The 14633-nt window shown below is 43.9% G+C and overlaps 1 protein-coding gene across 1 annotated transcript in view; it reads left to right on the forward strand.

Annotated features, from left to right (window-relative positions):
* The first annotated feature begins 1169 nt into the window (after positions 1-1169).
* The window catches only part of LOC105696734 (laminin subunit alpha-2), a 29964-nt gene continuing 16500 nt past the window's right edge, over positions 1170-14633 (forward strand). Inside the window, exon 1 of the mRNA XM_023433056.1 lies at positions 1170-1363. Within this exon, the coding sequence (XP_023288824.1) occupies positions 1195-1363 (169 nt within the window). The 5' untranslated portion in view covers positions 1170-1194. The remainder of the gene's footprint in view (positions 1364-14633) is intronic.

A 14633-nucleotide genomic window follows, 5' to 3' on the forward strand; every position in this document is an offset into this window, starting at 1 on the left:
ACGGGCGGGCACTGATATGGGGTAGAAATGTGCCCGAGAAGGTCGTTGTGGGTCCAGGGCATTTTGGCCCTCGCGGTGGTGTCCCTTGTTCTCCAATTTGTGCCCACGAACACTTCCGGGGAGAGGAGGCACGGCTCGGCGGAAGTGACACCGACGATCGGAAGTGAAATCAAGTGGAGGCCAACTGATAAGACGCGAGGCGGTTTGATAAGGGACAGCGGAGGTGGGATCCGCCGACTCCCCGGGAACTCCGCCGACTGGGAATCAAAGGACTCGAAAAACTCCAAGGATCCGAAGACCTCGAGGAGGAAGTCGAAGAGGACCCCGAAGAGCACGATCGAGAACTCGAAGGATCGAAACGGTCCCAAGGACAAGTTCGAAGTCAACGACCTCCAGGTCGGCACCCTGAAGAGCAGGTGGAGGAAGGGTCTCCCAGAAGCGACCCGGGGAAGAAACGGAAGAGGAACTCGGAAGTGGCCCTCCTCGGATGCCGCCGAGGTCGGCCGACCTCTACAGGGTCCGTGGGAAGGGTCGAAGGTAGACCAGACCCCAGAGGTCGAGGTCCCGGTGAAACAAGTCAGGAAAAGAGTGGAAGAACTCAGGATCCAAACCAAAGGACCCGAGGTCGATCCGAAAGTCTCGAAAATCCGGGACCCCATCGAGTCGAAAATCGCCATAGGACTCTTCAAGGACCTCAAATCTGTCCCATCGGACCTTAAGACCTCCACAGGGACGGGGAAATCCGTCCCTGGAGAAGAGCAGAGCCCAGGGAGCGATCCCCTAACCAAGGGTCCAAAACCTGAAGGGGTCCCGATCTCTTGGAACTCTTCGACCTCCTCCACCCTGAAGAGTTCGATATCGAATTTAACCAAAGTCGATCCTGAGAAGATGAAGAGAAACCTCGAGGAAGAGCTGACAAGCCCATTAGAGGACGAGACCATTTTCCCGATTCGAGGTGCAAGAGAGGTGGAGGGACCTCGAGGAAAAATCAGAAACTGGAGCTCTGCAGCATCCTCTTCGGGTCTGGACCAAAGTCGTCCCAGGGGCTCTCGGGGGTCTCTGGGGATCGATCGGTCGCGATCGATCGCCGATCAGAGATCGATCGCTGGTCCTCGGTCGATCGACGGCGACCCTCGGGATCTCTTCGGGTCCAGGAGCAGAAGATACACTTATTATGCTCATCCGGTCACTCCCATGGCTTACGTCCATATCCAGCCTCCGTTTTCGGTTTCTCCTCTGCCGGACCGGAAGTGCGTGAGATGTATGCTCGTCTACAAGCCGTGTCCCCGACCGCAACCAAGAATAGTCGGACAGACCTACAAGTACCGAGAACCGGCCTCAAAGTGGCGTGGTCTCAAGTACGGTAAGTGAAACTCAGTGCCCGACTTGTCGGTACTTATTTCACCCCTGGTATTAATTTCTCTTAATTTTTATTACCCTATAAAATAATTATTGCCACGATCAGAGTGGCTTTATTCCATCTCCGATGCCATGTTAACCAAGGAAATCGTAACGCCAGAATTAATTAATTACTAGTCAGGTACTCAATGTCGAGATATTAATATAAACGTCAAACTCAACCTGATAAAGGCGCATAATAATTTTAAAATATATATTATATTTTTTCCTTGAAGATTAATTGCAGCCTAATTTTTTTATCCAGAGCTATTTCTTATTTTCAAGTTAAGCGTTTGGTAAGTGGAGCAAAAAGGGCGACCGAGGGTATTTGTATTTACGCATCCACTCGCGATTAGCAATTGCAGATTGTCCCGCGGAAGGTCTAAAAATAACCCGGTATCGACATGTATATGTATGTATGTATCTACGCGCATGTAGATCACGAGTACATACTCTCCGTACGCGTGCGTCAACTCTCGATGGCATTGCGTGTACGCACAATGAGACATCTGTTCGCCCCTTCAAGGCAAGACGCACTCGATGAAAGGAGTCGTCAATGAATATCCGATTACCCTGTCGATAAGTTGTCAATATGGTGTCAATCAATGTCAGGGAAATTAAATGAATTTCAAACACCGTGAAATAATATTCAACATTTACGCAGGTGCAATTATGCGCGATGCACTTTTGGGGACGCTTTCGCATGTAAAAATGTCTTACCGTCATATCGAGGGCGATAATCACTATTGATTGGGCGTTTAATTAATTACCTGGCTCCTGCCTCGTCATACCAGAGGCGGAAAAAAAAATATCCGAACACCTTCTCGAGAATGTGGCGGGAACGTAATGGAGGGGCGCGTCCACTCTCGAACAATGCGGAAGCGATCCAGAGACAATTAGAGGAACCGATTGCGATCGATCGATCAATTTGGCGAACCGGATCGATTCGAAGGGCCGAGGACCAATACTGCCAATGGAGGGATTTTTTAATCGGTGAAAAATTCCCAGATCTAATCGCTAAGAGATCTAAGAATTAAAAAATTCGAAAATTAATTCCCTAGGATTTTTATCCGCAATTCAATCTATCATTTAATTGGATTTAATTGATCAGTTTGATTTATCGAGATTTCGGGAGCGAAGGAAATTATTGTGACTTCCCGACGGAGATTAGAAATCGGAGATTCCGGGGATTTTCAGGACCGTTTTTGCGAGAGGCCTTACGGGTTATTAAAAAGCAAACCACGCGGAGGGCTCGCGTTAAATTCCGTTTCTTTCGGGCGGAGAAAAGTGCGGTTTACAAGGGTGCCCCTTTATACGGCGGTTCCTCTCTCGGGCGGAGGGATAAGTGCAGGAGACACGCGCGATAACAGTAATTTACAACGCGCGACGCAACACCCTCCGGCCCTGACTTCTTCCTCTTCCTCTTCGTCTACCGAGCCTCCTTTATTCCAGCTTACATTTCGCCTCATAATTCATCTCGCGACCCTCGACTCACCTACGCTTTCCGCTTTTGCGCTTCTTTCAAAATCCGACTCGAGCCTTTATCCGCAATTCGATTAAATAAAATATTCCCTAAATAATATCTAACTTCGAGGGGTTATTTTGAGAATACAAAAACAAAATTGCAGATAAATCCTGCCGTTTGGATGGATTTTTTTTTTAATTTTTTTTCACACGCGTATGTAGGAAATATTAATTTCTGGATAAGCGACGAAGTGGATGCACTTTTCCTTTTATGTGCAATCTCCGCCCGGATTGGAACGCTGCACCTGCATCTATATTCCGGACTCAATCGAAAACCCGTCTCGTATCTTTCGGATTCGATGTGAAAATTCTCACGGGCATTAACTATGCAAGGCGTAAGGGTGTGCCGAAAGAAAAAAAGGAAGGAAAAGAAAAAATATCAAGAGACTTTTAGAGCGACGTCCATTAGTGCATTGCAACGCGATGCGACTGCTTGCAATGCGCCACGCGAACTCCGGGCTGCCTGGTGGCTGATATAATAATTAATAATGCATGCTGCACATGCAGTGATACGTACTTTCGATCGGTAATAAGTGCACGGTGCGGGAATATAAATCCTCCACCTGGAGGAGTCTTCCAGGAAATTCTCTTTTAATTCAGGGGCCAGATGGGAATAAATTTTTCACATTTTTAGGCATCCATGGAATCAATGGCGATTAATTCTTTTTTTTTTTTTCTTCATACAAATTTCCATATTATTTGCACAATTGCACGGTGTGTATGTGTAATTTCACGGGGGACATGTACAATTGCGGGGCGCACGTGTAGAATTGCATGGCGTGCACGTAGAATTGCGTGGCATACATGTATTATTGCGTGGCGCACATGCACAATTGCATGGCGTACATGCACAAGTGGCATGATGCAGAAGCGGCGTCCTTTGAGCTTGCCCTATCTCGTAATATTGCCTCATGTCCGCTCCACTCACGCGAACTTCCTTCCTGTCATGGAATCGTATCGATGCGTCCTATCCTTCTCCTCTTTCGTTCCTCACCCACGTGCTCGTCCTTCGCCCATCCCCGGCTATCCGCCTATCACTGATAAGCACTTTTCCTGTCCTCCGAGCTATCTCCGCAGGTGTTCCTGCACATTTTTCCTTTATCAATCCCGGAATTAATTTCCACATCAGCTGTAGAACCACGGAAGGTTAAACATACGTCGGCCAAATTTTTGCAATTCCTAATGCTACGTCAATTATTTAATTATTCACATCCTTCAATCATGGATTTTTTTTTTACCTCTTTGGATCAGGGAACGATTTCGGATGAGACGATATCACGCTCCGGAATTCAGGTGCACTTGGCAGAATTAAATTCCTCCCCAGGAACTCGATTGCAACCTACAATGCACTTTTGATTTGCATTTCCAATCCCACCGGGGGGACTCTACAATTAATCACTCCCGATTTCTAAGGACGTAATTGCACCCTATCTGTCCCTGCATTCTCGCATTGCATTACATCCTCGAGATTCCGCACTTTTGCGTAATCCTTTTCCCCCGACCTCCCCCTGCGGTGCATCTCTCTTTCGAGTCTCCAAACCTGTTCCAAATGTCGTCACCAACCTCAGGGGACATGTTCCTTGCACAGGTGTACCTTCGCCGTATGTAAAGTCCGTCACGAGATGCACCGCCGTGCGAATTAATAAGAGGAGCAACGATTATCTCTCCGCGGGGCATCCACCTATCCCTCCTGATATCATATCATCCCCCCTCGTACTTCGTTCCATCTCTATTTCCCCGTGGAACAGGGAAAAAGCGTACTTCACTTGGAAAAATGAAATGCATCCCACAAAGAAAAAAAAAATGCTTATCACTAGTGTCACTAAAATGATAAAAAATTCCCCCGATATCGTGTCACCCCCTCGTGTCTAATTTGACCCCTCTTTTACCGTGAATAATATACTTTATTAATATTTAATATGTTAACGCATATTCCGATTTTTTTTTTCTCATTTTTGCAAGACGCGTAAATGACTAATTTTTTGATAACGCCATCGATAAGTGTTAATGATACCTAATAATTGCTTTTGAATCGAGAGTTTCATTTTGAGGGGCGATAAGGATTTAAAAAAATTTTTTATCTTATTTAGAGGGTGTGGGGAGTAATGTCTAATCTGGAATAAGTACACGTGGAATTGAGACGCGGCAATTACTTGGACGAGAAAAGGGATCGCTTCTGGGAATGGGGCCATTTTGAGTGGTAATCGGGCAATGCGTCTTGCAGGCGACGAGGACACGTTGGTTGTATGTACAGTTGTCTCGCATGAGTGCGGCAATTAGGTATTTACGTACGAGTACCGAGGGGATGCGCGTTAAATGTGCGCCTTCGTCTTCTGGATCGGTGAAATTTATGCGGTAGCTTCCATGTTTAATAAGGTCCCGGAATAACGGAGGAAAGGTCGCTCTTCCATAATCTGCATATCCCAGGGTCATGTACATTTATTTCCTTACTGGTAATTGTTTATTTGGGGACATTGCAGGCGGTAACTCGAGTGGCGAGGATTAATCGACGATACAGAAGATGGAACTGGGGACGGTTGAATAATAAGAAAAATTTATTAGAGACACTTGAACGGGGATTTAACTACGGGGAGCGGAAGTGGCGATAGTTGAGCAACTAAATGTTGATAATAAATATTGCGGGCAACCATTGAGACATGTTTTATGTCATGAATTAAAAGATAAAGCTCGAGCGGGGAATTATTTTTTTACTATCAATGGTGCGACCGAATTTACACGCGAATGGCTTAAAAACTGCATCTGGAGATGCAACGAAAGTGCAGCAAAGTAATGCGGATGCATCCCTTCCCTCCTTCCTGCGATCTCGTGTTTCGGAGCCAAAGGTCGATCTCTCGAACGGGAGATTCGAGATCGATCCGATTAAATAGCGCATTCCCTGGGACAATGAGACGACATTTTAGCCCTCTCGCGATAGCGAGTTGCATTCTCTTTGGATGCATTTTCGCCTACGAATAATGCAATTGATTCTCGATCGGAATGCACCGCGACATTGTACTCGAACGAGTAAATCCTCCTAACCGTGGAATTTTAAGGGAATATTTAATTTATTTGAAAACGAGGATATTTACATTCCGACCCCACCTAACAATTACGGGGCTTGAATCGAAATCAATTAACGGGCATTGTATTAATATCTGAAGTTGATTCTCATCATCCGGCGGCTCTCCGGAATTGAATAATTAATATGTATTGGTATATAATTGATACTGTTACCGAGTGGCGTAAAAATTATGCGTTTACTTTACGTCCGGCCACTTTTTACTACCTCCGGTGGACGAATTTTAATCGAATAAGTTATTAAATCCGCTTGCGAAATTTCATATCGGCCATACTTTCGTGCAAGAAGCCCATCAATCAACGTGTCCGGCCCACGCGGTCGACATTAATTGCATTCTCGGTCATACTGCATTAATTAATATTAATATCGACACCCACGTGGGATGGCTTTCTATTCACCTTGAATCTCGAAAACACCCTGAAAAGGAAAAACGATTCCACCAGTTCGGCAGAAAAATTTCCCATGCCGTTAAAAAATCAAAATCCCGTCAAATTATTCATCATTAAACAATTTCTAAAGAGAAGTAAATCGAAATTACTGTCGAAAGTAGCGTTGAAATTCTGCATCGGAAAGAAGAGAGTATCATTGAAATTATCATCGAGTCCTTAAAATGTGGCATTGTATTTAATCAGGTAATTTTGATGTCGTATCGTTATTAATTTTTAATAATAATCTTGAAAAACGAGTTGAGAATATTTTCTTTAAACCTTTCCAGACTCCCGTGAGACCTTTCATTCCGTATAAAGTGTGGTTTACGGTTTCAAGGATCGTGTAAAGAAAATAATGGAGTTTTAGAACGGCGAGCCGAGTACTCGAGAGCAAGGGGGAACCTAAGTACATATCGCGTGCTAATGAAATTAAAAAAAAATTTTACGATACCCAGGTTTTGTTTGCTCCTTACACACACCTCGATTAGAGGCTCTCGGATGATTGGCTCGCACTACGTACGCCCGTTATCCAATAATAACGCGTACGCTCGAGTGCGCTGAAAATATTCAATTATGTACGGTAACACTGTATGTAACCACGTCTTGCAAGCCGTGAGCATACAGGATGTACTCCAATATGCGTTATTTCATCTTACCGATTGAAAACCCCGAGTTAATAGCGAATTATTCCCGCCGATAATACGATAAGCTCGGCACTGATAACGAATTAAAACCTGGAAATTAATCTCCGATATCGAGAATAAAAATCAGGGGTCTTTTTGAAAAAGTCGGCGATAATTATTCGTTAATTCGGGGCGACTTCAATTTAATGTGGAGATTTTATAGATAATTATCGTTAAGGAGACCTTCTTATCAGAGGAGGATAAGGTTACTCTAATTATCAGGATCTTCAACGTCACGGGACACCAAGGACGTGGATGCGTGATATTTTACGGTATCACTAGTCAGGATAAGAGGTGTTTTGTAAACATTAAAGAAACCATGGTGAAAGTGCATATAAACGTTGAGAGAAAAAAGAAATGTATTAACAATCTAAGGAGTTCGGAGTGGGGAAGGTCAGGGTGACAAAGACTCCGAAAAAGTAGCGGGATAAAATTCGGGATTATTTCCGGGGAATTTTATTGTCGAATTTTCATGGAAGATTTATTGAAAAATAGATAGTCACATTTCTAAGGTCTTCTCACGGTGTCATCTTTAAGGGGAGAGGAATCGGAACGAGTGCCGGAAAGAGCGGAGATCGCTCACGGTTTGTCGAGTTTGCCGGACGGCAGCCGAGCCGGCGATTACGATTACGATTACGTTACCGGACCAGCCGAGGTTTATGCTGACACTTGGTATAATTTATCGCACGCGATGTAACAGTTTCAGAACTCAGCCGTGACCTGACGAAGCCGATGCGCTTCGGAGGAATTAAAAAAAAAAAAAAAACCGCAGCCCGATCGATCGATCGACTCGAGAAATGATTTAATTACCTCCGCTGGTATGAAAAAATAATTGACATATGAAATTATGCCGCCTGACGAGGGAATTTTATTTCATTTGATCTAGTGAAATGCCGACTGAGAATTATTCATAATGATCGGGGAGCTCGGTAGAGTTTCGCCCCAAGTGCATGCAGACACCTAAATGCGTTTCTCTGTACCTTGGAAGGTTCGTGGGGATTTTATTAGTGGTCTGGATTTTCTTTTATCGGGATAAGGAGAGTCCCTAGGGATCGGTTTAGATCCCTGGAGAAACCTGGGAGAATGATGCCGCACGAGGCATCAAACGGCGGGGCGACCGCAAGAAAGCGAATCACCCCGGAGGTTGCTCGTAACCCGGGGCTGACAAGGGACCCGGGAACCCTCGATACGTCGTGTAAAAGCGTAATCCGACACGAGAAGTCGTTTCCAGGTCTAAAGTTACCAGGAATTAGAGAGAAACAAAAATCTCGACCACAAGGTGCAGCGCGACGACGTAGAGAGTGCTCCGAGAGAAACCGCGGTCGCGCGGAGAGGGCTCAGCCTGCTGCAACGGAGGCTCCTAGGTCTTGTTCTCAATTTCGAAGAACCTATTAAAATGATCACTGGACACTTGGCACATCGTTAAAAATTGTTATACAATTTCGGAAAATTTATAAACATTTTTTGGGGGGTTCAGCGTACTGCAGCGTGGGCCCAGCCTGCTGCAACGGGGGCTCAGCCTACTGCAACGGAGGCTCCTAGGTCTTATTTTCAATTTCAAACAGCCTATTAAAATGGTCACTGGACAGTTTGCAAAAATAATCACAGATTTCGGTGAATTTATCAATATTGTTTATAAGTCACAGAATTCGGCAGGACGATGGGAATACCCACGAAACGTATCTTAATTCCTGAAATAAAATTCACGCTAATACGACGGAAAATTTCTAATGGCAATTTAGATACATGTTTGTACGTGATTTGCTTTTGAAAAGTGGACGTACTAAACGGTGCAAGGATTTGAGCACCTGATCGAGAAAAGTGCAGTTTCGCGGTGCACAGGTTAAACTCGAGAGAGTAATGTCGAGAGTCGCATAGGTGCACCTGCGTGCACGGGATTAGAGAAGGCGTTAGAACGGTCATTCGCAACGCCCAATAAATCCGGATTGATCCTTGAATTGGATCCTTAAAGGACCTGCGTCCTCGGACGAGGTCTCGGGGACTTAAGGCCCCGGACCTTAATGCGCCCCGAGCACGCGATCCTCGTCGGATATAATTTCGCGTCGTCCCAGATGAACGCTCGAGTCTTGAATTAATACCGGCTTTATTTATTGCATTTTGCAGTACAGCCCCTCCGATCTTCCCGTTTCCCCCTAAGAACTCCACCTCGTTAATGACGGCCAGGAAAAAGGTCGACCTTATGACGATTCAATCGATTTCACGATATTTACGGAAGCGTACAATTTATTGCGAATTTACCGGATTCATTGAATTACCGGGATTTACAGATTTGCACAATTTATTAGCCACCGAATGATTGGATATTTATCGGAGGGGTATTGATACAGATATCGGAATTTTTATTGAATTTATCAGGTAACAACAAACGGGAGATATTTAATAGATGATTTATTAAGGGGGCATGAAAGTGGCATCTGATGAATCGGTCGCGAGACTTTTAGAAAAATTGGTTTAGAGATGTTTTAAAAAATTGTTTGTGTTTCTTATATTTTTTTTTGTATATACTTTTTTTTTAATATTCGAGTAAGAGACCTGGGGAAAAAGTGAGACGATAAGGGCGAGCGAGAGGACGGGAGGGAAATGACGAAGAGAGGTTTCAGAAGGAACGGCGGAAGGGGAGAGGAAGACGACGAAGGGGAAGCGATTACTTCGAGAAGTCGAACTCGCTTTGTCGGTTCTCGATTTCAAGGCTCGATTTGCGCCGGCGAGCGCAATTATAAGCTCGCCTCATTTTTTTTTTTTTCTTTACCCCTCTTTCGCGTTTTTTTTCCCCCGCCCTTTTCACGCCCTATCGTTATCATTACCGGCACGGAGGGGCGTGAATTACCTCGCGAATTACTTTGCGAGCCGAAAGGGAAACCGGGAACCACCGAAATCAGTAAAGCGAAGAAGTGCACCCTCGAATTACGAGGCTCGGTAATTGTAGCGCAATTGCGGAGCCGCACATCGGTTTCGAAAAGTACCCGCCGATCTTCTGGGATCCTTACTAAAAATCCGAAAATTAAATCCTGACGTGTATACACGATTTCATAAATGTACAATGTCGTTTGATAAATTCATGGTGAAAATGACGAATCGATGGGTGCCGAGTAAAGCGAAGAAGTGCAATGTCGTTTTATATATTAATGGTAAAAATGACCAATCGATGGGTATCGAGTAAAGTGGACGGATTGATCGATGCATCCCGAATTCTAATATCGATTTCCGATTTAGACGGAATTCCAATATCCGTTTGGTCGGCGGGTATCGATTATTAATTATTTACGAGGGAAGTCCCTGGAGTAACGCGTGTTTCGCCACGGGTACGTTCGTAACTCTTAACGCGAGCAATCTGCTCGAATCATTATTGCTAGAACGTTAATTGGGAACGGGTTCGCGTATCGATTCCATCGATATTATGTTAATGGCCCGCCGATTAGTTTAATAAACGATACCCCACGACGTGATAACGCCCTGCACCTCCGGCCTGCAGCGCCGTTTAACTTCCAGCCGGATAAACGATAGTTACCCTAATTAAATCTCCTTTAATCGTAGGAAATATTCCATACTTCCAGAGTGGCTCTGAGAAACGCGAAACGCGATTCGCTAGATCACTCGTTGATATTTATAATTAGTTAATCGTGGAAACAGCACAAAAAGAGAAAATCAGGAGAGAGGAAAAAAAGACCTCCTTTCCGTAAAACCTTAAAATTTATAAATATATAATAATACAACATTTTGCGGTGAATCATGTTTCAATCATGTAATGACAATTTTGTTAAATGGTTTTTTTTTTTTATATTTATTGATCCTGTAGAATGCGTGATTTCTGTATATTTTCCACGTTTCCCGGTTAAGTCGTATCTCTTATCGGTCTCCTTATATCAAACGGTAGTGCGATCGGCAAGTGACAATAAATCGATAATACTTCCCAGAAAACGTGACCTCGCGTAATGTCTAATTATTCGGACATCATCGATTTTTGGAAATTCCAATTTTCAGATTTTTCAAATAATCCCTCGAGGGCTGTTTCTCGTTTCCTCTTGCGTTTTCACGCCCGGTTAAACACGACTTTACGGCTAATTTCTCCTCGGTACACGTAAATACGCCCACGAACGAGCACTTTCTCGTAAAGTACACCAAGAGGCCGACGAAAGTTCACACAGGATGCCGGCATGCAGAATTGACAAGACGAGATTGATAAAAATAAAAAAAAAAAGAAGAAAAAGAAAACCTCCCGAAAATTCTCCACCGAGTCGAGCCGAATTTCCTTTAAAAAATATCCGATAGTAATTATTTAACAATCACTCGATAATATCTCCTCGACACGAGATGACTCCACGTGAATCTAGAAGCTCGATAAGAGCGTTATCGGAGAATTTTCATAATAAAAAGAAAATATAAGGGAGGCCTATTTTATTTTTTTTACTCGCGTCCTAAGGCTACTCGACTCAGGAGGTCGGCAATTATGATAATATCCAGGAGATTCCGTTGATACCGGTAATGACGATAATGACAGTAATGAGGATAAGGTAAACACACAAGGGAACTTAGTGATTATGACGCGTTCTCGTTATCACGTACCGTGACGATTAATATGCGAATCTCAGACCGAAAGAAAGTGTCCATCGAACTGGAGAAATATTTTCTTAAAATTCAGGAAATAATAATTTCCCTGGAATAATATATATTTCCTTGGTTGGGTGAATTTTTATTTTCTCGGTGCGGAGTCTAGTTTAGTCCTGGATCAATATTTCGGGCTGGGGAATCATTTTTCTGGAGGTTCTCGAAGAGGTCCCCGAAGAGTCGCGTGCTATACACCCGCGAGTGTTTCTCGGGTAATTTACGCACTCTCTTTCCTTTTAACCCGGCTATCTTTACGATTGGATTTTACGACCGAGCTGGATAGCCGATGTGAGTGTCCGGGACACTTGACGTCCCGAGGGAAGAAGGGAAATGGCCATTTCGCGCGTAATCCTGGAGTAAATCGCAAAATCGAGTGGACGCACTCGGCGGCCATCTTGCAAGAACATTTCCTCCCTTTTAACCAATTTTGTATTAAATCTCCAAACCCTTGTAAATACCCAATTCGGTAGCAAAGGCTTGACAACTGATTAGCCAAAGGCAGGAGATTCATTTTCGTAGCTTACGTCATGTCTCACCTTGAACAATCCCACAGGAACGAAACGCTGATCCGCTCTGGCAAACGCTGACGTCAGGAGTCATTAAAAGATCCCTCCTGAAGTCAATGGCACTGTTTAAAAGCGTTCCCAGACCTAAACTGTTAAACCAGGTTATTTATTGACACTCTGGATTAATCTCCACGTGTCTAAAGATTTAAAATAGTCACCGATAAGAGGAGAATAAAAAGAGCTCTAGGAGGGTTGCTCAGAAAATGGAGGTCTCATCTGCATATATTGTTAAAAATAAATACACGCTGCCTTTGATAATTATTAGGGGAGGAATTCAGTGTACGTGATTGTCGATATAAATCCAGCGTAAAATGTGATTTTAATTTATGGGAAATTATTAAAGGGAATTTTCTTTCGGCGGTTTGTAATTGTTTATGGTAGCTGAAGCTGCTGAGATGTTTCTTATCACGCCTGTGAATTATCTTTCCGCTTGTGCCGATCATCTCTAGGCTTCGTAACTAGGCAATAAGTCATTTCAGAGGATAGGTTGCATCTCGCCTCGAAATAAATCGGTCTCCCTGTGTTGCTGTTCGCGAACACGTTGGCCAGGGTAAAAAGGTACTTCCGAGGGATCGCAACACGCGAGGGCTCCTTAAAACGTCTCGAAGGTATCCTTAAGATGCTCTCTCATCGCATTACCGTGCACAAAGGCTCCTTTTCATAGTCTTAAGACTTGGAGAAGAGGGCCGCAAAAAGGCGCTGCGTGTGGGGTAGGCAAGTGCAGGGGCAGTTAACGAGGGAATAAAAGTACCGGGAAGAAAACGAGGAAATAATCCCGACAAATTGCCGTGGAAAATTATCCGCTTGTTAATTACGAGTTTCCCCGGCGGGACTCTGCTCCTGATTTACTGGATGAGATTTAATCATTTCGGAAAGTCCCTACACAAGGAGCTCGTTCCCGTAAAACCTGGAAGAGGGGTTGAAAAAAAGAGAATGACCATTTCGAGGGATCTTTCAATTTTTTTATCCGACTTTCAATTTCATTATCCTCTCTTCTTCCCACTTTCATATCGCCTTAACGTTCTTCTCGCGTCATTTTTCCGTAAAACCTGAAAGAGTGACTGAACAAAAAAAATGGCCATTTCGAGGAATCTTTCAATTTTTTAATCCGACTTTCAATTTCATTATCCTCTCTTCTTCCCACTTTCATATCGCCTTAACGCTCTTCACGAGTCATTTTTCCGTAAAACCTGAAAGAGTGACTGGAAAAAAAATGGCCATTTCGAGGAATCTTTCAATTGTTTAATCCGACTTTCAATTTTTTTTATCCAACTTTCAATTTCATTATCCTCTCTTCTTCCCACTTTTATATCCCCTTAACGTTCTTCCCGAATGATGACACGCGATTATCAGAGATTGCTCCTGCGACAGGTGCAGCATCCCTTGAGATGATAACTAGGGGTAATAATTGGGGGGAGCGTTTTACTCGGAAACGTTTCAGTTGTAGGAAGTCTTTCTGCATTCTGGTTAGTCCTTCTGGTTGAACGAACGTTGAATTATGTTGATTGGCGATGAAGTAATATAAGCCGGGCACATCGGGACGGAGATAATCGCGTATCGACGTAATTGATCACGGAGAAGGATGACATACGGAGGACAGGTGACATGATTGCAACTGCAGTAATTACGCGGCTCGTTTACATCCCCCTTCCATTAGCTGTTATTAACCGCACTGTAATTGCGCGTCTTACTCTGGAAATCCGGGGAAAAAGTGCGTCGATGGTTAATCGATGAATTAGCAACCAATCGGTGAAATTCGAGATCGATCGATCCAATATCTTGATAAAAAAAAAATGTCACCGTAATTAAAGTTCCGTCATTGATCTTTTTAATAATTTTCCAAAAATCGATAGGTCACAATTCTTGAGATTTTCATTTATTTCAGATTTTTACCATCTCGTGAGGAGAACGAAAGAGTGGAAGAAATATATTTTTTTAGGAGGGATTAATTGTTGTTTATTTTTTTCCAATCGATATTTCTAGTCAATCGCCATTCATAAGGCCGAATAAACTTCTTCAAAGCCTTCCTCTCTGCCATGTAGACGGGTTTATATAAATGAACCCGTAAATCCTGTAAATGCATCGGGTGCACTTGAGCGCGATGCAATTGCACTCGGTGCAATGGCGCCTGGAAGGATTAAAATGCACTGAGGATCTTTGTGTTGAGACGATCGAGCGAATCGATACCGATCGTTCCCTCGAATTGATCCCATCCTGTCGAGGATGCACCGATGCACCCAATTGCACCGAATCGGAGAATGAAAATAATCCCACGCTCCGTAAACAGTCGATCCTCTCATAATGGGCCGCTCTCTCGGATTTAAATTTC

Source organism: Orussus abietinus, unplaced genomic scaffold (assembly GCF_000612105.2).
Source record: "Orussus abietinus isolate OABI.00-Male unplaced genomic scaffold, Oabi_2.0 scaffold16, whole genome shotgun sequence".
Lineage (NCBI taxonomy): Eukaryota > Metazoa > Arthropoda > Insecta > Hymenoptera > Orussidae > Orussus > Orussus abietinus.